Raw genomic sequence first — 27,141 nt, 5'->3', positions numbered from 1 at the left:
TCTTTGAAAACATGGTAGAAGCATTGCAGCACTGGAAGACAGCAGAGTAATCCATCTTGTTGAAGTCCTCAATTCCCTGCAAGCATGAGCCAAGATTTTTAAAAATAATTGAATCAAAAGAAGATTTTGGAAGACCTTGACATGGAACCAAGCTGGTCTAATGACTTGTTTGATCCCCACCCATAAAATGCTTTCAAGCACACATGCTTTGTATAGCACAAATGTTTTCTTTCTCTACAGTCAGCTACTATAGTATACTTGAAGTAGAATCATAGAATCATTTAGGTTCAAAAAGACTTTTAAGATCAAGTCCAACCGTTAACTGTTAACCTAGCACTGCCAAATCCACCACTAAACCATGTTCTTAAGTGCCACATCTACATGTTCTGTTAGATTTCTCCAGAAGGTGGCTCAACTACCTCCCTGGGAAGCCTGTTCCAGTGCTTGACCACCCTTTCTGTGAAGAAATTTTTTCCTAATGCCCAATTTAAACCTCCCCTGGTGCAACTTCAGGTGATTTCCTCTTGTCCTGTATCTTGTTACTTGGGAAAAGAGACCAACACCCAGCTGCGTGCAACCTCCTTTCAGGTAGATGTTAGGGAGCAATAAGGTCTCCCCTGAGCCTCCTTTTGTCCAGACTAAACAACTCCAGTTCCCTCAGCCGCTCCTCATAGGAGTTGTTCTCTAAATCCTTCACCAGCATTTTTGCCTTTCTGGACACGCTCCAGCACCTCAATGTCTTACTTGCAGTGAGGGGCCCAAAACCGAACACAGCATTTGAGGTGTTGCCTCACCAGTGCCTTGCAAGGGCACCAGTACAGAGGGGCAATTGCTTCCCTAGCCCTGCTGGCCACACTATGTCATTCACAGCCACAATAATTGGGTCTTTCAGTAATTAAGGTAGTAATTTAAAACTGACTTCTCTTAAGATAAATGTCAGGAGTCCTAACCTTACTTTTCTACAGATTTCATATCAGAAATATTAAAACAGTTGTAAAACTAGATGACTTATTTGCTCTGTGAAGTTCACTTTCTTTCTTTTGAAAAAACAGTAAAAGTGGTTAGAGAAAACAGTCCTGAGAAACATATTTAAAAGAGTTAGTAAGTGGGCTCATTTTAGGAAATACTGGATTGACCTATGGAAGTTGCATACCCTCACAGAAGTGCCTTGCTGCTAGCTACAAAACTCAATTTTCAGAATTCAGTCCAATATTTTTAATTTTTTTTAAATTTTTAAAATATTTTTAAAATTTTTAATTTTTAAATTTAAAACTTTTAAGTTCTACAGGTGTCAAGGTGTATTTACAAGGGAACATGCAAAGAAACTTAAAAACAGTAACTGGACTGGAAATCAATATTGTACTGTACGTTGATCTATCCATGCTCTGATTTTAAAGGGATTACTTAGCGGTGGACTAGCTGTAATGGAGTGAGATGAAGAGAGGAAAAAGTACAGTGGCCTCCCAAAGAAACTTACAACCCATGCAATGTATAAAGTTCTTGCAGTGATTACCATGAAAGTCAGAGAAGCAATACCTCAGGAAAAGAACTTAGACTGGCCTGAATGAACAATTCTTCACATTCAAAAGAATTTACTATTTTTCCTCTCAATATCTTAGCCTGATTTACAGATACTAGGCCCATGAAGTACTGTAGGCATATGTCAGACTTGTTGCCAGCCTGTGTAAAAGAAAATGGCAAGGGAGCACAGGCAGAGCTGAAAGTGCAAAAGAGAAGACTGGAAGTTTGCATATTGACACCATCATCAAATAGAAGTGATTTTTTTTTTCCTCTTCCATTTATAGGAGGTATTTAGCATTATTGTTGCATATGAAAAACACAGTGCAACTTCTTAAAATTCTAAGTATTCTTTCAACAGTGTTTCTTTGGGGAATTTATGGTTGATTGTAAATATTTTTGGAAATGTAATATTCAGACCTTCTTTGGTTTGACTGGCCTTACTTATGGGTAAAACAAGGTGAAATTTTAAGGGGGCTTATATGTGAGGAAACAGAGTTGTTGTTAAGCTAAGATGGTAATGATTTTTATGTCTTATTGTTACAGATAAGTTAGTGTACATTTCCTGTGATTCAGATGTGATCTTTACTCTAATGCATCTGCTGTCATGGTTTTCTGGCTGAAGGTGTCAGTAGCATGACATGACATATATTACTGCTTTTCAGTTGGAGATTTCGGGGTGTCAGAAGTTTAGAAATGACTTGTGTTAAATGTGGAAGAATATCATTAAAGTACGTAGTTAAATTTTATTTTACCTTATCCTAAGTGTGTGTGTAAGAGTCAGTGTTGCTCTTCTCAAGTTTAAACTGATTTCTGAAAGACGGGTAGTGTTTCAAATTGCCACTACAAAGAAGAGTAAAGGTTGTTTCTGTGCCTTCCCTGAGAAATTCCATGGGTTAACTTTAAAAATTTTTTTAATCACTTGAAGTCTGAATTTCATTGATTTAATCTGTCTTGCAGTGAGAAACTATTCTTGTAAGCATTTTTTCCCCTTCAGATTTTGAAACATGCCCTTGACTTTAATACTAATTCAAATATACTTTGTTTAGAAAAGATGAAAGTCCTATTCCCTTTTTAATAGATTGCTCTGCTTGTTCATGCCATAAATTGCGGCATTTATAAAATGGGCATAATAATGTTAACCTCTTTTTCAGAAAGCTCTGTGAAAAGTTATATAATACTGCTTTCTCTGTATAGAAAAAAATCAGGTGACTTTAGTAACCTTTTATTATTTTGTCTTTGAATTGGTACAGAAATCTATTCTTCTGTTTTTGGTACGAACTGGAAATATCTGGGCTAGAGTTTAACACTTCACTGTAAGCAGTAGTGCTGATGCATGCTATCACCAAGGTTTGGCGTATTCTTTTCCAGTGTTTTGATTTAGACCCATCTTTAATCTCTATGAATCCTAAACAATGACAATTTTTTTTGGTGGTTGTTATTGTTCTTGGGTAGTTTCCAGAAAGGAGGTGAAACCTTTCCTCTAAAGCAAGCACCAGAAATCACTGTCTAGTTTGGGTTTTTCCAGTAATTTACAAATCTTGGTGTAGAGATGTTACTCTAATATAAACTCTGGACATTCCTTGGTAAAAGAAAATCACGTGGTTTGATTAGACTTCTCACTTCTTTGCCAGTACTTGGAGACTAGCAGTGTGCTGGAAAGAGGCATTTCCCGCGGAGAGAGCAACTGATTCACACTAGCTCACTGTCTTTGCCTGCCATGGAAGTGTTCCAGGATTGGCTATTCACTCTTATTGGGGGTCTGATCTGTTTCTGTACTCTGGTAAAATGCATCAGATTTATGAAATATGTTTTCCCACGTATCTGGAGTGCTTTGTCTCAGACTTTCTTTCAGTCGCTGGGAGAATGGGCAGGTAAAGGAAACTTTTCACCTTCTTTTTCCTGTAACTGAGTGGTGTATTGTTACATTACTAATCAGGAGCAGTTTTCCTTGCATTTCCTTACCCTGTCCCTTCAGAACAAAACACAGCTTCTACTAGGTGTGGTTTGCTTAATCTCTTTTTATTTTCTCTTGGTAACTTCAGGTTTATGAGCCTGAAGTTTTTGCCTACTTGAGGAGAACAGAAAAATAGTCAAACTGGTAATAGCTCACACACCTGGTGTGTAGATGTGAATTCTCTCCCCATTCCTACTTGTGTTTTTTCTCTATTGCAAATGCTTTAGTTTTAATAGCATTGCCTATATCCTCAGTTTCCTGATATGTGAAATAACTAGTTTATGTCTAGCATATGGTCTCTACTTTTCAAAGCAACTTTTCTTTGTTCCTGGTGACATTGCTGCAGTGTGCTTTTTCTGAATTGGTGACCTGTCCTTAATGGTATATCTACTCTAGCCTAAAAACTTCAAAGGCTGCAATTTGGCAGTACTTTTGAAAAGATATTACACATTCTTGTAAAATAACAGAAAATGTTTAACAAACACCTTCTTCCTACTTACCACTGATGTTTTTCTTAAGCTTGTTACTATCAGTGTGAAGAATGAACAGGTACTACAGTTTCTGAGTTCCTGGGCTACAGATGTCACTGATGGTCGCATTTTGTTAAGAAGGGACCTGAACTGAACGCTTGTGCTTCATTCCTTTCCCCCACATTAGAGACTTCATGTGACTGGATTGAATATGTGTTTAATAAGCACATCTCACAGTGGATTAATAAAAAATTAAATCCACCCCTGTGCAAAAGACCTGCCTGAATACCAGCTGCTGCAGAAGCAATACGTAGGTCTCATTTTGATTTAAGTGAGGCAAGGACCTCATTCTGTGCAAGAGGTAAGGAGCAGCATGTGGAGCTTTCTGTGTAAAATCCTTATTTTCACTGAAGGTTGGGAGATTTGTTGCCTGCTTAGGCAGTTGACTTGTTGCTTGTTGTTGACTCCATTGAAAATGAGAGTAGTAACAACCTACTGTGTCAGATAGGTTATTGCAGGGAGGGATTCGCTTTGAAGACAAAAAGTACTAAATGGAGTAACAAAAAAGATGTAAAAATCACAGGGAAATTTTTAAGGAGATTGATTCTGTACTTCAGTAGAAGCATTCAGGTTGTAAAGTTCAAGAAACACAGATGACAAAGATTAAAGAATTCAAGAAAGAATAAACTAAAACAAAGTTCCAAATGTAATCTTATTCTTCTTTCTACCTTCTCCAGTGGTCACAGGAGCAGGAGATGGGCTTGGAAAAGCATATTCCTTTGAGGTAAGATAGATTACTTACCCTTAAGTTTGTTTTAAACAAATGGCTGTTGCTACCTCTTCATCAGTCTCTGCAAGTTAGTAAAATTATTCTAGGATTCAAAGCCACTGTGACAAACATGGTGTTAATCCTTCTCACCTGTATGCACATAATAGCATTAATCAGGTTCTGAAAGGAAACTGGTGCTGCATTTCGGAGAAAAGTTATTCATGCCTCAATGGTCTCATCAGATCAAGGAAATAAAATCAGTAACCCAGGAGATTTCACATTAAATGTCCAGGGTAGGAATTGTCCTAAGGTGTCCTTTTTTTCCCAGTTTTGCAGCTAATCTGCTCTTTGACTTTCAGTGAGGTGATGCAGCATTAAGGTACAAAATGTAATTTTATAGCCTTTACACTTGCAAACACATTTTGGAAGATATATCTGAAACAACAAATAAAGGAGAAATCTGTGTAAATTAATATAAACTACTATGGAAATTATAAGGAAACCTAATGGATTATTAAGAATCAGTGGCTCTAGAAGGCTTGCAGGAGGGAGGACCTCATGCTGTCCTTGTAGCTGCTGGTGTGCAGAGTCACTGCAGCAGCCCCTTTCTATTTACCTGTGCTAATCAACACTGAAGGCAGGGTGGCCTTGTCCTATCTTGTACCAGCGTCGCCATTAGTGGTAGTGACTGAGCAGTAGATTTTCTCTTTGGTACCTTCATTCAAAACTGTCTCCCTTTCTAGAAGCTGAACAGCAATGAAATATGAGTTGTCTTCAGAGCTGAAGTGACCAGGTGAAAATTAGCAGCCTGTAATATGCAAGAGATTAGATGTGATACCTTCTGCTCATACCTTATAAAATATATCTCACAAGACAGGAAAATGTGTTGCCTTTTGAATTCGTTTACAGGATTTTTAAGCTAGTCTTTCTAAGTGTATCCATTGTTTAAGCATCTACCTCATTATTTTCATTAATGGGAATGGCAATACAATAGCTACTTTTCCAAGTGTATTGAATGGGAAGCATGAAGAGAAATACCAGGTATTACAGTTTAGCATTTGGCATAGTTGTGGTAAAGATCACAAGCTCTCCTGTGGGGTAGAAGGGGAAAAGTTGCCTTCTATCTACTGACTGAGTTGCTGTAGTGATGATCGAATGGGAAGGGTCTGGTGAATACATAGGTCTGGAGGGAATGGGATGGAATGAAGACAGGGAGAGGAACTGTCAGAAATGCTTAAACATTTGTTTAACCCACGCCTTGGGGTGTAGTTACCTGTACATGCAGCTTGCTGAACTGACTGTGTGTGTGGCTGGTGATACTTACCCATGTGAAGGCTGCAGCAACCTGTGAATGTCTAGATCAGCACCTCCATCCTTGTTCTGCCTCCTTTGTGCTGTATGGGTTATACAAGAATAAATCCCATTTAAAAGATCAGCTACAGCACGTGAATGGCTGGTTTATACCATGAGAGAAAAATAAAACAACTACCATGGGCTTTTAAAAAAAAGCTTGTCTGGGACTGGCTAGATTTTGTGGAACATTTGTTCATTATTTTTGGCTTTTGCGGGATGACTGAGAGACATCTTTATCCATGCTGAGAGGTACCTTCCTTCCCAGGTCATCCCTTTGATTGAAGCTGTACTCAGCTACTGCTCTGTGGGGCAGATCCCAAGCTCACACCCCGTGAGCTCATAGCTCTGGCACATCATCTTGCTGGCTGATTTTGAAGCACACAGTTGTGTGTAGCTTGTGAATAAATAAATCTGACCCTGCTGTTTTAGTATCTGTGTGCCTTTGGAGTTTCTGGCTCGGCACTGCTGTCTTGCTGGTCTGATGTGGGGATGTAAAATTCTCTGATGTTCTTCTGGTGTAGGTTCCTCTGGTGTTATGGGCCAATGTGAAGGCAAGCCTTGTTTGATGGCCACAGTATCTGTTCTTCTGGAGTCTGAGCTCTGACACCAAGTAATGAATTTCTTTCTGACATCCTGAGCTCAGGCACGGGCTGGTAACAATTCACAACTAGTATAAGAGCTTCACATTTGTTGGTAGTACATGGTACAGGAGACCAGTTCTTATGTTTTGGAAGATTAGTATGATGTGGCTTTCTCTGTTTGGCATTTTACGTGGTAATCCAGTTGCAGCACAAACAAACTAGTAAGCAGCAACAAGGCTTTACCGTTGGTCAGATTCTACTGTCTGTGCTGTATCTCCTTCCTCCAGAGGTCAGATCACATTGCTCCTCCTCATCAGACCCCATCCCACAATCCTCAGGGCTATTTAACTACTTTGTGGAACGAGCTACAGCTGCACATCATCCATATCAATCAACCCACTGCTGCTGAGGCAAGGCCACAGCTGCACACCATCAATGCCAATCAACCCACCACCTTCATTCCTCTACAGTAATCCCAGTAGGTGGTTCATTGGGTAAAACCCACCAGACAGATCCAGGCAAAGATCACAATATTTAGCGGTTCAGTACCCTGTTTCCAAGGTTTATAGCTAGAGAGCTGGCTGGGGCTGTGGGAAGAGCCGAGCAGCTGTGAGGTCCCAGAACACTACTTCATTGATGCCAAACTTTTCAAAGCAAATTATTGTCCCTTTAGTTTCCTGAGCTTGTATTGAGAGGCAAGCCCACACATAGAACCTGACTCTTCTACATGGAAGTCCAGGCTTCCATAATGGCTCCGCCTGTATTTCTAGCACATCAGGGTGATTTTGAGGGACTGGCCTTCTTGAGTGTAAAGACCCTGACCTTTTAACTGACTGCTGTCATATCAAGAGAACTGGGATTTTGGATCTCATTTGCTATACTTACTCCAAAAGCCAGGTTTCTGTCAGATTTTGTCCATTAATTCTTGGGCTGATGGGGTTTAGACTCACTGGACTTATAACAAGGAACAAAACCAAGTCAACTATGAGCATGCTGCCAGGGTGTCACATCTCTACTCAGGTGTTAGCATTTCAGGTACAAGTGCAGTCTCGTTTGTTCTGTTTTTCCGATGTAATAACTACAGATATGCTTTAGTATCTGTTACTGACTTAGCACCTCAAACATGCTGGATTTATGGACAAGGCCGTGCCGTGCTCTGAGGTTTATCATTTTTGTTATTGTTAATAGTTCAAAAGTCTCTTATAAGTCAGGCCAGGATTTGTGTTTAATCAATGTTTCAGCAGGCCATTTTGAGACAGGCAGTGCATTCATTTTTTAATACAACAGTTCTCAGATCTTAAACCTTTATTTCATTTCCTGAAATTGTGTGTAGTATTACCAGCAGTTTAATACAAGCTAAATATGATCTGAGTTCTCCTGGTCCAGTTGCAAACGTATTCTTAATTTCTCCACTTGACCTTGGGTATATTCCTGGAAATACTGTTATTCTCTGTGCATTGCACAGGTGCAGAGCTAGCAGGAAGATTGCAGAATCCTTCTGCCCTGTTGTCTCAGCCTTGCTCTGCTGGACCCTTAAAAAGAATTGAAAAATTTGAATCATAGAGACCCTACAGGTCTGAACCCCAGGCAAGGAAAGAAAAGGGGTGAAGCACTGAGGCCATATCAGTACAATCTTGGAGAAGAGAGAAGAATCTCTCAGTTCAGATTCCATAAAGCATTATTAGGGATTTTAAATGATTACATATCATTTTTACACCTGGTGATCCATGTAGAGTATAACCAAATTGGGGCTGTAGTAGTTACATGCATGTTTTGAATCTAAAACCCATGTCTTGCCTTCCGTGAAGCTTTATTGTTTAAAAATTCACCTTGAACTGAGCTGCAAAAACACACTAGAAAATGCAGAGTGACTTTATATTACTTTAATGTAGGTTTAAACTTTTGAACAATGAGTTTGTGAGATTCCAGAATGCAGATCCTGCTTGATCCTTCTTCATTATTAGCCCCATTTGTAAATGCTATGTTATCATAATTCGTTACGGTTGGAGTCAGTAATAATGATCTTACATTTTGGCAAACTGAGGTTCAGGAGCGTTCTAGTCCTTTGCCACTGGGAGTCACGATTTCCTAACGCAGGAAGGTTCACGTTACACAGTGCCGTGAGCCAGGTTCTTAACGGTGAGGGGAGATACCATCTTCTAAACGTCAAAACTTTTGTATGTTCAGAAGATGCTTTGTGCTAAAGACATCTACACTAAAAGTTACTCTTATTTGAAATGTGGTAGTGTTAAACCTGATAACCTTTCCTGTGGATGACCAGAAAATTCTTTTCTAAGCACAGTTGTTTTTGTTTGCTTGAGGTTGCATTTGAATCTCATGCTAGTTACAACGTCCTGTGAAACGTGTTTCTGAAAAGGATGCACATTTTCTGTGTGGGTGAGGAAGCAAAAAAGAGTAGTCAGGTGTATAGCCTCTTTTGCCTTGAGAAATGGCTGCTACAGCCTTAATACCTCTGGTTAGTCTGGTATACAGCAGCAAGGGAGAATCCTCTCACTTGATGGTTAACAATTTAAAATTTGTTAAAATTTTGACAGTTTTTGATGTCCACAAATGTGCTTTCAGCTGAAGTACAGCGCAATCTTAGCAACAGGAGTGATTTCTTACTTAGGCTGTAGGAGTGATTTTTCCACCAAATGAAATACAGACATAGCTGAGGCAATAGTGAGGAGCCCAGTGGAATATAACTTTTAGAACTTTGTTTTTATTTTATATATGACATGGCTGGTATTTGGCCTTGGGTCTGAAGGCACAAAAATTAAAATAATCCCCATCCGAACACCCCCGAGTGGCAGAAAGGAGCAAGTGACCATGGAAACAGAGACCATGACTGCAATTGGGAACAGCCTGAGTCAAGTTCACTGTGGGCAAAGGGAAATCTGACAGTATGTAGGCAATTAGAGCTCTCTTCCTGAGAACTTCAAATGGAGCCCTTAAAACAAGCTTTCGAAACTCCTGAGCTTCTAAGTCTGTGCAGGTCTCTTTGGAGCACTAGTCAATTATGTTAGAGGGTCTCCAACAGCACAGAATTGTGAGTGTAGTCTTTGTGCTGAAAATGCAAATGGTTGTGGCTGATGCATTTAATAGGCAGCCTTCCCCCTGTACTGAATTTTTGAACAAAAGTCCTTATTCCTTAACATTCTCTGCATTGTTTCAGAAGAGCCCAACAGGACAAACTTTCCTGGAAACAGGTTTAAGGAGAAAGCGTTGCAGGGAGTCAGCTGTGGAAATGAATGGGTCTTCAGTGTGTGACCTTCACTGGTTAGTTTCTTCTTCTTCTAAGCAAAGCTGGTACTTTCAGATGACATTGGCTTTATCTTTTGTGCTAATTTAGCTCTCTTTCTCCTTGTTCTTACAGGCTTTTTTCTAGTTTCAGCTTTATCTTTCCTTTCTTTACGCACACAAATCTTTTAGCCTCCACTTGTTAGTAACTTAGTTTCAAAAGCTGGGGCTGTGTTTCTCTCAGGCTTTGCCTAAAACTCTTCAACTGGTGGGAATGGGAGGCCTCAGAAAAGCAGGAGAAAACCATTCTCTATTAGTTCTGCATTTGTTCTGCAGATGGTAATAGCAAAATGACTATAAAAAGACCACTGTGTTAAATAGGGTTTGCAGCTATAAACTTCAACTATTGCCAGCATCATTGTGGATACATATTTGTGTGACTGTATTTTGAATTTTTACGCATGGACCTATGCATTCACCTTTTTTCCTTGGCTTCTTCTTTTTTTTTCCCCTTAGTTTACATCTAATGAAAAAAAAAACAGAAATTTATCCATCTGACCTGCATCATATTTTATTTCTATTTAAAAAGTATGAATAAAGTCCAAAACCTTTCAAACTCCTGAGTCTTCAATTCAATATGCTTGATCTACTTCCTCAGGATAAAAAACAATGTGAGAGTGGAAGATGATGTTGTGAAATGACTAGGAAGTCATCAACATACTTGGCCTCCAAAATCCACGTAGAAAAAAATAAGTGTTTCTGGGAAATGTCATGTTGCTTTCACTCCCTGCAGACTTTCATTCATTTGAAATCGGCTCAGATTATTTATTTTTGTTCATATTATTGGGGTTTGATTGTTGTCCAGTGTGTTTTTCTTGTAAAGATCCAAGATTATACGGTGAAGAAGATATTTTGGAAGACTGTTAGAAGACTGATTATTGTTTGGCCTGGTTTTAATATATGTTGTTTACCCATTAGGCAGGTGACAGGTGAATGAAAGCAATTAAAAAAATCCATGAATACTTTTATTGCAAAACTGGAAAAAAATTGAAGGATTCTTGTCACCATACCGTTTTCTAACAACTTTTATATTCCTCTCTTGCAGCTGGCAAAACGTGGATTAAATATAGTTATGATAAGCAGAACTCTTGAAAAACTGCAGAGAGTAGCCTCTGAAGTTGGTAAGCGTTTCTCTCAAACTTATTTTCCTGTCTAGCAGGCTGGCTTTGAAGGGATCTGGAGGTTTCTTCCCTTGGTACAGTGTCTGGTGCAGTAGGGCCCAGATATTGCTACAGATATAGCCCCAGGTATTGCTCCAATATTACAAATATTTTTTGGTATTACTGTGTTGCTTGAACCCTCCTAGTCATGGATCGCTTTAAAAATAAATACTATCATTCAAACAGCAATGGGTTTGATAAAAAAGTGAATGTGGTTCTTTACTGGCTTCACCCGCCCTTAAAATCTGTGAATACAGGCAAAGGAGCTGTAGTACTGGAGCTGTTAGAAGGATCTATGAGACAGTTCATGCTTGGGAAAAGAAGATTCTTGAAACATAACAAAGGAGGGAGTAAAAACGTAGTCAAGGTACCTGGTTTGGTGTGGGTGGTTGGTTGGTTTTTTTAAGGTTTTCAAGTTACATTTGGCTTCTGATAAAGCAGTTTGGCAGTCTTGTCTTTAGAATTAATGTTCCCTTTCTTTTCTTCAAAGGAAATTAGGCATTCACCCTGGGGAATGGCTTGTCTAAATACCTTAAGATTGAGGGTTAGATTTTCTTTAGGATTTTAATGAGTTTATATCCTCTGTTAACTTTAAAGATTGCTCTAATCAAGGTTAATCTTCGCACTGTCTCTTTTTCTATATATGGCTTCTATCCACCATATTCCTTGATTCACAAGTTCTTGTTTTAAGCATGTGTCTCTCCAAGACTACACCTCTCAGAAAGACTTGCTTTTAAGCAGGCTTAGCAGCTGCCTCCAACAGAGTATCAGGTCCAGGATACTTAACCTGCAAAGCGAGCAGTACAGCTCTCAAGGACATGGCAGACTTGAAGTGGGTGAAACCCCCTGTAACTTCTGAACCTGCAGCTACCAAAATCAAGGATTGGACCCTGAAATTTTCTGTCCTGTTTCCCTCCCTTTTTTTGCCAGGAATAGACTTGTTTTGCCTTGAGAAGCAAGAGATATCAGAGGAGGAATGCACCAACTCCCTGAATAGTCTCTATAAGCACTTGTATCCATGAGACCAATGTGTCTACGGCCTACACCAGCCCCCTTAAAGTAAACAGCCACAGAAAAATAATTTCTGTGGGAATCAGGTCAGCTCTGGTGTCATTGTTGCATTTCTTTGCAGCTAAATGCTAAAGAATTACAATAGAAAACTGAAGAAAAAAGGCTAAAGTTTTTGTATAGTTTCTTTGCATTGTAAGTTATAATCAGAAGCAAAGAACAAAACCAATAAGATTCCTGAGACTAACATAGCTTAGCAAAGAAAAAAGTGATAGAGGGCTGGAAAGATGATATACTGTAAATTCCTCTGCACTGTGATTTACTATAAGGCCATCCCCTGGCCACCTTCCTAATTGAGGCCATACTGTGCTGAATTGTGTAGCAGCCTGTAGTGAAGGACTTGACATGAACTGCAAGGTACTGCTGAGATAGCTTACCCTGCAAACACTGCTATACCTGGTGCAAAAGCGACCCATGACTTTTCTCACATGAGGAAGCCTCACTGACTGCAGCAGTGTTATCCGTGCAATCCAAGATGTAGGGATGTGGGTGGTGTGACCCCAGGAGCTCAGGCTGCGCTGATCAGGTGGCTGCACTGATCAGGTTTCTGCACTATGTTCAGCTGGGTTGTGGGCTTAAAGAGTCTTCCCCAAAGCTTGCTGAAATTGTTGGGAAATCCCAGTGAGATCTTTCCATTGTTTTCTGTGGGTTTTGGCTGAAGCCCAGAGTGACTCATCTGTTATTTATTGTGTCAGGTTGGAAATGAGTACATAACAACAAGTAGATGGCACAAACAAAAGGAAAGGGAGGAACATATAGTGATGAAAAGCATAGAGTATCTGACCTGGAGGCCACTAAAATCAGCAGGGAGCTCTGGGTGTGAGCTTATGTTAAAACTTTGGAAATGTTCCGCTGATTCCAATTTGCAGACTCAGGCTTTACTGTAATTAAGCTAAGCAGTCATTGGGAAGGAAAAAATGTTATAGCGATGTTATGTGAGTAAATAAACAACGGAAACCAAAAATGAAGTGGAAATTTAATGATAATGATTGTACTGTTTTTCTAAATTTTCTAACTCACTTTTTCTTTCTAAACCGTTTAAACAAGCAGTGTCTCACTCTGAGCAGCTATCATTATCCTGAACTAACATGCAAGGAGATTAAGGCACAGAGAGAGAGAAAGAGTTTGTTGTAAGTTATTTAAATTTGTTGCAGAACAGGCACTCTTGATTCCTTTTTCTTAACAGCTACACTGTGAATCTCTTTGCAACCAGTCGCGCACCGTAATTAAAAGACTTGCCTCCCTTTTCAAACTGATATTACTTGCCAAGTCATACTGTCACATTCAGTTTGGATAATGAATAATATAAATTAAAAGAGCCTTAACCTGTGGGTAATTTCAGAGATCTCAGTGTTTGGCTTTCCAAGTCCTATGTGCTACAGGTGTGCCTGAAAACAGCTCTCAGAGCTGGACCAAGCAGAAATCTACAGTAAGAAAAACATTTCTGTAAAGAATTGCTGGAATTGGAAGACAGTTTTCCATCCACTCAACTGGAAAGCTCTTTTTGAATGAGATAAAAGATAGCAAAATAAGTCTCATAGAGGGCAGACAGAGAGGACTGTTACACCAGGTATTACTGCTCATTTAATACATTTAGTACTGTGGTTGTGAAACATTGATCAAACCATAATACCAGGAGATTAGAAATTATTACTGACTGCACTCCTTTTCATATTTCTTCTGCCTACATTTCCTAAGCAAGCTGTACAGGCAGAGAGCTAGGTCCTGATTGAAAAGTTATGCCTTAGGATCCATTTATATGACCATGTGCTGTACTGTTTGGCTGTTAATGTCAAACAAACTAAAAAAGCCATCTCTGTAAGACATAAAAATCATTTACATCAAAGGTGGTTGGCGTTTTGGGGGTTTGGTTGGGTTTCTTTGTGGGTTTTGTTTTGGTTTTTTTTTTTTGTTTGTTTGTTTGGTGCTGGTGGGTTTTTTTGTTGTAGGTTTGGTTTTTGCTTTTTTTTTTCTTTCTTTTTTTTTTTTTTTTTTTTAGGAGAAACATCTGTATTTAAGGAAACATAAATTGTGTGATCCTCAGAAATCTGTAGAAAAGACAGCTGTATGAGTTGAGACTAGCTGTTCATGAGGTTAATGAATTTGGGCTTTGTGATGCAGGAAGTAGTTTATCCACCTCTCCCTCCTGAAATTATGCCTGTTAATATAGAACAAAGCAGTGAATAAGCAAATCACCCCACATGGTCGGGAACCAAATGTTCCTTGCTCCCGCTAAGACCTGTAAAGATACTAATTCTTTTAGCTGTCCTCCTCGCTACAGGTTGTTTCTAATCTGCTGTGATCCTCTTCCTCTCATCCATCCTGCTCCAAGAGCTAAGCAGGTAACAAGCTGAGATCACTGAGCAGCTTAAAACAACTTAATTGGCACATCCTTCCTTCACCCTCAAAGGCTGTTAAAAATGCCTATTGTGTCTTGCTGATCTTTTGAGGTAAAATGTTGCTGCTCGAGAATGTTTTCCCAGTATGTGCCACTATGTAACAGAGCAACTGAGGGCCTGGACAGATTTTGTGAGTGCTCTAGTAACTAGTAGTTATTCCCACGTTTAGTTCCGCCCCCACTGCCCCCACCCCCCAACTGAGTTTGTGTTCTGTGGTCTCTTCTGTCATCTGTTTAATTTCTTTTTTTAACCCTCATCTCTTTTTATTTCTTCTGTATTTTCCTGTTCTCTCTAAATCTGAGTTATCTTTTACTTCTGGGGAAATACATTTGTCAAAAAGATATTCGAAATGTAGCCAGAAGTTGTGCTCTATAACCCAACAGAACTTTTGTATTTCTCCTCAGTCTTAAATCTTTTTTACCCTCTTTCTGTTGTTAAAATAACTTCTCATTTTGCTCTCCTCTGCAGATTTACACTGAGTAATGAATGCCGTCTTAGCCTGAATGCTTCTCTCTTCATATTCAAATTTTGCTGTAGTACTTCAAAAGTGTCTCCTCTTTCTACAAAGACCAGTTCTTGTGTCACTGGGGCATTCATTTTGCTACCTCAGGTTTTCAGAAGGTCTTCATAACTCTAAATAGAAAGGGAGATTTTCTGGCAGACTGCATGCTCTAACCAACTTCATGCTTCATCCTGATTTATTCTTTTCTTGGTGAATGTCAAAAGGTAGCACATTATCCTATTTGACAAGTGGGATTCCCAAATGGCCTGAAGTTAGAAGGAGTAAGATGTATCCTCCTTAATGATATATTTGATAACACATTGGATTAAACAGTGCCATTAAATTTTTTAATTTTCCTTAAATTTGTTTCCTCTTCATTTGCAAAAAAGACAATAACCTGTTCTGGTGTTTGAAAACCTAGGCTTTTTGCTTCTGACACGCTTAGGACTTTTAAGAAGAGTTGGAATGGCTTGTGTCTTCAAAGACTATCATAAATCTTTATCACAGAGAGGGACAGACATAAGAAGCATTAGAAATTATTTTCTGGCTCTGTCCTTTGCAGAATTGTTATCATTTTCTGAAGAGCTATCCCTGGATAATTCATTTATCAGCATGATAGTTTTATCATTTCTTAATAAATTGTTTTATTCTTAAATGAGACAGAGGAAAGCCATCTGGAGTACTTGTTTGTTGGCTGACAGTGCTGGTTGTGGCAATACAGTTCTGTACAGACAAGGGGATGCAGAGGAAGTCCAAATGGTTCGTTTGATCTGCATTTTTATGTTGCTTTAGTTTTGGCTGCCCTTCTGATTGCCCGCCAGAAAGATGGCCACAACATCACTACACTTTTTAAGACCATCTCATTTTGTTTATAGAGCTCTTCAATCAGAAGGTCACTGTAGGTGTCTGCTCCAGCTGTTGCTCTGTTCTTTCCCACTTGCTGCATTTACACTTACAATGTCCTTTTCTTTATAGTTGTACCATTCCCCCAGCCTGGGACCACGAGGGGGTCATTTGCCACTAGAGTTGCTTTTATAGGTTGAAGGTTCAAAGGGTGTTTTGTCTCGTTCATACATACAACCACAGCTTGGAAAGGGCAAGAAAAAGGGCACTCCTTCCTCCTTTCTTCTGTCATGGAGACAGATGTCCTCTAAAATTGCACACAAGATGCAGCCCGCATTTCAGATCTGGAGTCCAAGTGTCTGCTGTTTCCTCAGACTGCTTGCATTATTTGAGTAGTATAAGGTGTTTGAGACTTGCAGCATATCAGGGACAAGGAGGAAAAATCAGGAGTGCACAGCTTTCATCCTCCAGCAAAGAGAGGCTCTGTTTTGTTGCAAACTAGCCCACTGGACCCAAACCCAGCTTTCTGCCAGCCTTGCTCTCCTGTGGGAGCTGGTGCAAGGCCTCTTCCTAAATTATGAACGTGTACCAAGGGATGAAGCAAGATCTTTGGGTAGAAATCAGTGAGTCTGATTCCTATCCATGGCAATGCTCTCTATTGCCTGTATGGTAAAATGAGGCTCCAAACAAGCAAAGACAGTTCCCCAAACACCACCCAAAGCAGACTTTCTGCTATCTGAGTGCACCTGAATTCCTGCCACTTGCAGCAAATCTGCAATCCAATTGTCTGTTGACATTTCCAAGTTTTGCCTGTTGCATTTTCAGTGAACTTCATCTGGATTTCAGGTTGGCCATAAAACTTGAAAGCAGGTTTAGTAGCAAGAATTTACAATGTGAACATCTAGTTAGAAAAGACCTTACTGGGTGCCTTTAAAGGAGAACCTTGCCTTTAAAAATGACTAAGTAAGAGACTCTACCTCTTTTCCTCATGAAACTTCACTGAAAATATGAACAGCAGTAAATCAACTGCTGAGAAAAATGGCAATGTATAGCTGGGCTCTGCTCCTGCATAGCAGTGACAGTGGAAAAATCACACACATTTCCCTTTCCCTTCTGTGCCCTTCTGTGTGACCTTGTAAAATTTAAGCTATACCCTGTGTAAAATGTCTTTTAGTCCTGCAAAATCCTGGGGAAGGTTCAGTCTACAGGAGTGCCAATTTCAAAACAGGAGAGAAATTTTCTGAAAATAATGCAGAAAATACTGCATGACATCCAGCCCTGTTTTGCCTTCCTTTGATGTAAAATGATAAGCTCTGCTTATTAAAATGTTCATCTTATACATGAAAACACTTCACCCATTCTGCAAAACTGTGCTAATGTAGAGGATATGGCACTGACATTTGCTTCTCTAACATTCAGTTGTAAATATTATGATAACCAGGGGAAGGAGTCCTGTGTTATTTATTTCTGGGTTTTTTTTCTTACTGAAGGACCAAATGGTGTTTAGGTTTTGGGAGGAAACTCACTGATGACAGGGCATAAGTTTATCCTATATTTGCCAGGCTATTTCCCTGAAACCAGCTGGGTACAGTGGGATTGTTTTACTTGTGGTGTAATGTTTCTTAAACCAAGAAAGTTGAAACAATAGCATACTGTACAGCAGTCATTACTAAATGAGATATCTGATCATTTCTGTTATTACTTAATTACAGTTCTCTTTCTCTGAATAGGTGCAAAGATTTTTTCTATTTTTTTCTTTTAAATTACAGAGCAGGCCACAGGTAAAAAAGTGAAGGTTGTACAAGCTGATTTCACTAAAAATTCCATATATGAGAACATTGAAAAAAGTCTGCAAGGCTTGGATATTGGTGTTCTGGGTGAGTCATTTAGATCTGTTAATTGAATAGTATTTTATGAGTGCAGTGTAGAAAACAGAGAACTGTTTGAATGATGTGTCATAACAACTTGTTAGCCAACACTTAAAACCGAGCATACAGCTGCCTAATGCATTTGAGCATTACTTATCATGAACAAGTCTTAAAAATGAATTAGGATTCTCCAAAGGCTTCCTGTTTCTTTGTACATCGATATCTTTACCATGAAACCTCTTCTGCTGCTTTACAAGCAGCATCCAGCTTGTGGGATAACTTCTTCCCTATTTAGCATCAAGGTATTAATTTTCACTATTGGTTTTTCACAGCTGTGTGCGATGCTTACATTCAAACTAAAACGAGCCCGTGGCTAACACTGATTTTCACGTTCTACACAGCAACAATGAAAACATGTTTTTCTGGGAAGTTTTTTTGATGGTGGGTTTTTTTTTGTTTGTTTGTTGTTTTTTGGGTTTTTTTGTTTCTTTTTTTTTTTTTTTTTTTAAATCATGCTTTAATAGTGAAACAAATGAAACAACAAAAACAAAACACAAACAAACCTCCAAACTGTAGCTACAGACTATTTTTATGTTTTCTGAAGTTGTCACTGATCAGTATCAATGACTTCAGTGAGAACAAGACTCCATGCTAAAGAACATTTCTCTTCATATACAGCTCAAAAGCTTCTGGAACTTGATGAGGAGCCGTTTGTTTAACTAGCTGAACTATGCCCTTTGTCCAGATTTGGTTCTTATCATTATATTTCCTTTGATTAGTTAACAATGTTGGAATGCTTCATAATCCTCTTCCGTGCCGTTTCCTTAATGGACCAGATGTAGATGAGGTAGGATTGCTCTGTGGGTTTCTACTTTCAATATAACAACGAGGAACTGTAATTCCATTCAACAAGGGAAAAATTCTGCCCCTGCTACAGTCAGCACATATTGAACTGTTCAGTTAAGTGGGAAAAGAACCAGGCTTGAAGGTGCATATTTTGATTTTTTGTAATGCTCAGAAGAGCTTGCAAGAGGAAAAGAATGATAGATTTCAGCTAAACTGCAGCAAGCACCCAGTGACAGAGGGGAGTGTGAAGCTGACTTGGTTGTAGCAGGGATCACTAGCTCCTCTGGCTCACTGCTCACCTGTAATGCAATGGGGTCCAGCCGCAGCTGAAGTGTTGAGTTCTTGTTATTATAAAAACTTACTTTCTTTGGAATAGCATTGCTTATGTATGTGGGGGAAAAAAAAAAAAGAAAAAAAAAAAGAAAAAGAAAAGAGAAACCTCATTTAAACAGAGTTTACTTTTGCAGGGGAATTAATTTGCACACTTGGAATAGTTTGACAGGATTAAGGATGTGATCAAGTTTTTCAAGACCCTATTATTATTTACCTCTACAGTATTAGCCAATGAAAACCCAGAATTTCTAAGTGTATTTCTTGCTGGCACCTGTCTCAGGATCCATTCAGTCTATGTATCCTCATCTATTACAAATCAGAGATCCCCAACAAGGCTCTTTCCTTCATAGCTGCAGCCATAAGATGGTATGCCTGTTGCTGCTGCAACTTGCGTTTGATTACTGGTCTTGGGAGGATATCTACAGGGCAGTGCTTTTGCAGCACAGATAGTCTACCTCTGCCACTGAAAGCTGCTCAGTCTCTGCCTGGCACCTCTGAAATTTGTTGTCTGTGTGCATCCAGCTTGGTTTGCTGGTGCCATCACACCTGGACACAGGCTTCCAGGTTTTGCCGTGTGCAACGATGTAGCTGGGCAAAAACAGAGGGCACAGAATTAAAGGGATGCATAGCAGACTGGAATGCCATGTTTAAAATGAAATTAATCAGGGCTTACCTGCCTTTGAGTGTCCCACATCCTAGGCACAGTCAGTGACAATTTGAGACGAGCTAAGCAGCTCTAAGAGCAACAGCCTTGGTAGAAAGCTTTCAGGTTGAAATTGCTAGCTTTGTTACCTAGATAAGCTACAAACTCTCTGAAGTATGAACTTAACTGTTTTCTTGCTTTCTGCAGAACCTTGTGAACTGTAACATTATTTCTGTTACAAAGGTATGTGACACGCTCACATCTATATTACATCGGTAATGTATTTTATTGGAAAAAAATCAGTCCCACAAAGGAGTGACCAACTAGCTTTCCTGTGTATTTTCTTTTAATTTATCATCACATAGTAAATTTAATCAGGAATGTCAGCATGATTTTAAGGACCCCACCTGTTTCTACTGCCTGTGAAATATTTTGATGAGAGCTGACTGGAAATGTTTTAAAACAGTTGCTTGTTTGAGACACATTGTTACACTGCAGTTGAAACATTTTGCAAAAACATGTTTGTTTTAGTAAAGAGATTTATTTCAGCATAAAGATCTTCAAAATAGGAAGATCTGCTGTTTGACTTTTTGTACTGTACTTGCATTTTTTTGTTCACAATTCTGTTCTGCAAAAATCTTTTTGTATCAGTGCAGGACAGAAACTTGAGGAGCTGACTCCCAGTTCTGTACTGTTACCTCTTGGTGCTAATTTTGGTTAGCCTCTTCTCTTACAAGAATAATTAGTATTGGATGCTTTCTGCCTCTGATGGGGTTTTGTATGGCTTTGCTGTTTGCAAGCAGCGTGTTAACATGAACAAGAGCACAACAAGAGCTTTGTAGTTCATCTCAACTTTGGCTAATGTCTTTCTGAACATGACATGAAAACTATCAACAGATGTTCATCTTTCTTTCCCTAGCAAACTTTACATCCCAAATTTGTACTGCTGCTTCATGGCTTCAGATAACAAATCATGTAATATCAGTCAATAGAAACAAATTCTTCCATAAAGTAGTTAGGTGACCTTTCTGCTCCTAGGTTTTTTTGTATTTGTACATCCAAAAACCCCAGAAATACCTGCAATGTCTGAATACTAGATGTATGTATGCCTCACGAAAACGGCAAACATTTTGTACCCTTTCAGTCTGGATACAAAAGGGTTCTCACTTTATCATTCATTTCCCACCTTACACCTACCTCAGAATCAACCTCTTCTGCTTCACCAGGACCTGGTGATTCCTTTCGCCCACTGCTGCAACTGTGTCCTTTCCAGCCTTTCATGGACCTTCACCTTCCTCCAAAACACAAAGAACTCATGCTTCTGACCATCATTCCTCATGGTTAGCTCCACATCATCTTTAAATCTGTTTGGTTTTTTTTCCCTCCTCCCTGCCTTGATTCCTGCTCACCACTTCTTGCAGTGGGATGCCTGAGCTCTGGGTATTCCTGGCTGTCACAGATCCAGTGGGATTTTCAGCACTGCAAAAGTAGGACCTTTCCCCATGTTTTCCACTTCACTTGGAAATTCCCCTTCCCCCAAGCTGATACGACCTTTCTGAAATGTTATGTGTTATCCTTTCTGAAAACAAAGCTTGTGAACTCCATCCTGGTCCTACTATCCTGTTATGCACAATGACACTACTGAAAAAACAAGGAATTAACAAGGATTGAATTTAGCTGATGATCATTTGCATTACTTTTCATTACTGCCCTTTACAGGTTAGGTCACACTCTTATCCTGAGAAGATTCATACAGTAGGTGTGTTTTTATGAAGTGTCAGTAGTATGACTATGAATTCCCTAGGAACTTAGGCTTGCTATCAATAATACTCTTCAAATAAAACAAACAGAAGCAGATTTCTTGCCTGAAAATGGATTTAATTGCACTTTAAAAATCACAAGTGTGATGAGTCTATTGTTAAGATTAGAATGGGTCATTACAATTAGCATTAAAAAACATACGAAAACTCTTTTCGGTAGCAGAAAAAAAGATGTCTTTTCATGATTTTCTGCTATTTCCGATCCAGGTAGAGCCAAAAGTGAAAATGCACAACCACTATGAGGCTGACTTTCTCCTTCCAGTTATGGTTCAGTATTGAAGAATTACAAAATTCAGAAACTGTTGAAAAGCTTTGGATAAGTGTAAGACTTTCACTGCTTAGAAGACTAACCTTCAGATTTTTTTGACTATTCAGATGATTTGCAGGCCATTAGCATTTCTAAAGTGTTTTCCAAAACTTTGAATGTGCCACATTTTAGCTGTTTGAATGGTATACATATGGCTGGGGCTTGAGCAAGTGGAAAATCTTGTGAATAAAACAAAATCAATTGAAAAATGCCATCAGAAAGAGGGAGAATTGATATAATTCTTAACATACTTGTCTTACAGATGACAAAAATAATTTTGAAACAAATGGAGCTAAGGTAAAAATAATTTTTTCTAGAACTTCCAATACCTTTTAGCTGCTACCTTGAGTTTATTCAATGTTAGCTATGCTTTTTCATTATTAACTTCTGCACTTCACAGTATGTCCATCAGTTGTTGGTTTGTGTTGTGTTGTGTTGTTGATAACAGCACAGCTGTTAGTGCTGTGTGAATGAGTGATAGGAACTGCCACAAATTGTCAGTCAACTGTAGAACAGGACAGAAAATATAAAACATAGGTCTGTGCCCGGTAAAAAATGCAGATGTTACAAAAACAAAATGGCATGTAATGCCATTAGGCAAGAAAAGGCATTTGAATATATTGTTGTATTCTTAGTTCTAAGAGTGGTAGGTGTGCTTGGAATAATACTTTTCAAGCTCTGGAAATACCTACGCTACATCAGAGAGATTAATTCAGCTATGCAATTAAGGATCCCTTTTCTCCTTTTAATACAGTGTGTATTTTAGACGCGGGTTCTTAAACCAGCAGCTAACATCTTCAGATGAGAGTTTCTAGAAACCATTGTTAACTACTGCATTTTAGAGGCCAGGGCATGCTTTTTCTTTTGCCAACAAAATAAACTCCTACTGTTTAATTGTTTGGTTTGGTTTTTTCCTGGTTGTTGCTGAATGAATTGTTTTTAGTGATCTGTACAGGGAGCTGTGAAGAGGGAAGCATGGAGCAGGAAAAAGAATGTGCTGGCTAATGAGCAAAGGGGACCTACCAATTACTTAGAAGCATAAAATCTTTCCTCTGATGGCATTTTTTGCTCCGTTAAATTTATAATAGCATGTACAATGTTCCCATCGTTCTGATCGCACTGGGCATTTGGATTTCACTTATGATATTATTCCTAGCTGGTTTAGACTTAATTACACCTAACTAAACCATAAAAGTTGGGTCTTTTGAAAGTGTAGGTTACAGTATAATAGAAGAGTTATGCCTTCTGGGGGAAAAAAGTTGTTTTCCACTTGTGCAGGTTTTCACTTTAATACTGTCAAATGCAAACTGAATGTAACTGTTTAAATTAAATTTCAGACAGAAGGGTCTTATTCTGAATCTATCTTCTGGTCTGGGTACTTTCCCTTGTCCATTATACACAATGTACTCAGCTTCTAAGGTAAGTCTTTCACATTGAGTTATAAAGAAATCCCCATCAGGTGTTTACCAGAGTTTGTATCAGCAATACAGGGCCAGGTTTTCAGGACATAATTCAGTGTTGCTCCACTGAAATAATAAACACAAATTAGCACTGTCTGAGAACTAAGAATCAATGAAGCTATGTAAACAAAATCCAGCTGAAGGTGTGTCTGATCATTGGAACATTTTTGCCTTTGATTAAATAGTATGATACCAGTGCTCACAATCTCTCCTCATTCCAGGAAGTGATGACTGTAACTAGGCTGGCTTAGCTGGTTTACTCAAAACTGTAGATGCACAGGAGTTCTAGATTTTGCTTATGGAACCAATAATAAAATTCCTGGTAGGTGTGTGGTGAGTTGCCTGACTTCGTAGATTTCACTTGAAAATTTTGCTCTGAATTTAAATCCCAGAGTTCATAAAAATGAGGAGTGAATGATTTTTACTGAAACTCCAGAAGCAACTTGCTCAGCTCAGGTTTGCTTCAAATGAAGAATTCCAACAACATTTGCTTGAACATAGCTAAAGTTCAGCTTGGTAAGAAAAAGCTAGTTATTCCTGGTAAGAAAGTCCAGTTTTCCATTTCCTTTTTCTCTTTTTAATGTTTCTCATTACTCAAAACTTGAACTACAAAAAAACGCAGACAATTTTAGTTCCTTGAAAAAGTTCAGTTAATATTATTTCAAAATGATATGGTACATTGATTGTATTGTTTTGACTTTTTAATTCTTGGGTATCTTGTACCTTTCTTTTTAAATGGACTTTCTTTTGCAATGCCCTGAAAGGAGACTATTTTACTTGGCAGCATATTGATGTTTCATGCAATATCACAACACTATTGGTGTTTAAATTGTAAGACCTGTCAAATGATTGCTTTGAAACACTGTCATTTTTTCTTCTTAGAAGGACTTCTATATTTCTAATTACAGAGGAGTCATCCAATGTGGTCAAGCTTCTGAATATTTCTCAAAGATCTAAATCCTAAACTCAGTCTTAAAAGAAACTTCTACACAAAGAAGTTAGTGTATGCTTACTCTTCAGTGGTGTAGAGAAAAACTTAGATACACTTTAACAGTTGAAGCTACAAAGCCCCCCCCAAATTCCAAATACCTGACTTTGAAAATTGTATTTGTAGGCTATGCTAATAGGTATACACTAAAATTATGAGTTATATTTTGCTCCCCTTTTTATTGCAAGAGAAACAGAAGTGTAAGTGTTGAACTGGGAGGGTAGGTGTCAGTAAGAGATGACAGCCACAAGAAACAATAGCTAGAATAAATGGGACTCAGGTATTTATATTTCTGCACTTTTGTAAAGGTGACAAAGCTTTCAGTCCAATCTGCAATAGCACTTGTTTCATGTCTGGCTTGGGCCAATGCCAGGCATCATCTTTTCTGGTGCACATAGAGTCAGTCTTGCCATTACTCATGTGCACCAGCAGAAACTGTCTTGAAGATTTCAGTTCTGTATTTTTCACCACCACACTGTGCCTTAGGTTGTATGATGCTTGGCCATTTTTGTTAAGGAACTGTTCGCACATACTTGTAAGCACATATAAAAGTACTTAGTTCCCTATGCTAATGTTATTTTGTTTTGTTTTATTGTAGGCTTTCATAAGCACGTTCTCCAAAGCACTACAAGCAGAGTATAAGGCAAAGGGAATTATCATACAGGTGATGTTATATCTTGCCATATTTGCCTTCATTTTAACAAATTCTTCAAGAATATCTGAGATGCCTAGATCTGTATAGTGTAGCCATCCTTTGTGAATTGTTGGGTGACCCTGTCAAAACTCTGTCTCCTCCTTATATGCAGCTTTTTTCCTTATTCCACTGTAATACCATTACCTGTTCTGCATAGTGCCTTAGTCCACTGCAAATATGTTATAATTTGTCAGATGCTGTGGGATTCTGAAGAGTGAATGGTCTTATGTAAATGTTAGATGACATTACATTGTTATGCTGATTTCTTATTTTAGGTAGTGACTCCTTATGGTGTTTCCACTCCAATGACAATGTACCAAAAACCCAATCTTATTACAAAGACAGCAGAAGAATTTGTTAGCGAGTCACTGGATTATGTCACCTTTGGAAACGAGATTTTTGGATGTTTAGCCCACGAAATGCTGGTAATTGAATTTGATATATGTAAATAGGTACCCAAGGCTGAACCAAGGCTGTCTGAGCTCAGCAGGTTGTTTTGACTGATTTCAGAGACCTTAAGGTTGGACATCACATGAGAAACAGTGAATAGGTAGTTAAGGCTAATATGGCACCAGTAAACTATGAAGAAAGGAGTATATAAGCACAGCATAGAGGTAGCAGCACAGTGTGGCTTTCTCTACTTTTGGTCCTGAGCTGAGCTAAGTTTGATATCTGGTTAATCTTTAGCCTTTCTCTAGCTGCCTGTTTTCATGACCCTATTAGGAATATTTCTGCGACCCCTACTCCTTTACAGACATTGGCCTGCAAAGTCAAAAGTCGTTAGTGGGGAAAGGGAAGGACGTAAGAACAAACTGTGCTATCACATAAACATAATTTCTTTAGGATACCAAGCTAACAGAATAAATATTCATACATGACAGCTGTTAATGATAAGCATTAAATGAAAGAATAGGGAAGAACAGATTTGCTGAAAACTAAGAGGAATGAGCATTTCCCTCTAAGAGAAACACACAAACTGAAAGTATAAAGTAAAAGCTTTCATAGTTACTGTTTTTTGTGACCTTTCTGAGCATTCAGTTAAATTCCTTCAGGAGGTTTCTATAACCCTTTGCCTTTGTATTATTTTTGCTTGATTATTCTGAAGGCATGTGTCCTGCAGTTCATCCCTTTGTGGGTATTCCACAGCGACAGACTTCAAGAAGCAGTCCTGCATGCATTTAGCAGTTATCTAAAGAAGAGGTGGAGGAACTCCTAACAGAGTCATTTTTCTGGAAGATGTGCAATGGGAAACCCCAGCAAGATGCATTTTACTGTGTCTCCATGTGTGTGTGAATTTAGAAGGAATCAAATCAGTTTGAGCTTGTGAAGTCATAAGTGATTTGATCCAATGAATCTATTAAGTAAATTAATTGTTGTCTCTTTTCAAAGACCATAACATTTGCTAGATCTGTTCCAGTGGCTCTGGTGGTCCCTAGATAGGTTCTAAGAAATTTGTTACTGTTTTAATATAAGCTTGGAGGCCAAAAATATTTACGCTTATTTGATGTTTATGAATAAACCAACAATTTTCTTTATTTCCAAACTTGTTCTTAGTGTATTTTGATGCTTTCAGTGACTGTTTTATGTCTTTGATTTCTTCTGAAAAGTCAAGGAAATTTGCAACAAGAAAAAAAGAAAGCTTTCAGGCTGTGAAGTACACGGTCGACCTTTGGAAGTCTGCAACCATAAACAATTCTGATCAGAGCCTGTGAATGACTTCATCTTCTGTAGCCTGTGAATGACTTCATCTTCTGCAGTACCTGATATGGGCTGGAGGAGGCAGGAGCACAGGCAAAAGATACACAGTAATTCTACATTTCTGGGTGAATCCAGAAGGCAAACCTTTTGATTGTAGATACCTATGAACATCATATTGTGTGCTATTAGAAGTGTTTCAAGGACAATGCAATGATTAGGCACAGTCAACATGGCTTCACAAAGGGTGCCTCTTTAAATAATTTGATATCCTTCTGTGATACAGTCACCTGCCCCGTGAATGAAGGGAAGGTAGTGGATGTAGTTTTTCTCAATTTTAGTAAGGCTTTCGGTGCAGTCCCTCACAGTATCTTTCTGCACATGTTGTCCAACTGTGAGATGAGCAGGTACACAGTGCATTGGTGAAAAACTGGCTGAAAAGCAGGGCTAAAAGATTTCTCATATATGGGGCTACATCTGGCTGGTGACTGATTGCCAGCAGCGTTCTTCAGGGTTCAACTCTATGATTCTGTTCAACCTATTTATCAACAATGTGAATGCAGAAGT

The 27,141-nt window shown here is 38.7% G+C and overlaps 1 protein-coding gene across 1 annotated transcript; it reads left to right on the top strand.

The window, feature by feature from the left end:
* The first annotated feature begins 116 nt into the window (after window positions 1-116).
* HSD17B3 (hydroxysteroid 17-beta dehydrogenase 3) lies at window positions 117-26,585 on the top strand. Its single transcript, XM_080373261.1, has 11 exons — window positions 117-3,392; window positions 4,683-4,729; window positions 10,994-11,069; window positions 17,690-17,797; window positions 18,568-18,635; window positions 19,818-19,853; window positions 22,000-22,034; window positions 23,075-23,156; window positions 24,784-24,849; window positions 25,155-25,304; window positions 25,985-26,585. The coding sequence occupies exons 1-11, from the start codon at window positions 3,239-3,241 to the stop codon at window positions 26,093-26,095; spliced, it is 933 nt and encodes a 310-aa protein (XP_080229387.1). The 5' UTR covers window positions 117-3,238; the 3' UTR covers window positions 26,096-26,585.
* Window positions 26,586-27,141: the final 556 nt, after the last annotated feature.

Source organism: Falco punctatus (genome assembly GCF_963210335.1).
Source record: "Falco punctatus genome assembly, chromosome: Z".
In the NCBI taxonomy this organism is placed as follows: Eukaryota; Metazoa; Chordata; class Aves; order Falconiformes; family Falconidae; genus Falco; species Falco punctatus.
The sequence above is the reverse complement of the archived record's forward strand: the minus strand, read 5'-3'. Positions and strand labels throughout refer to the sequence as shown.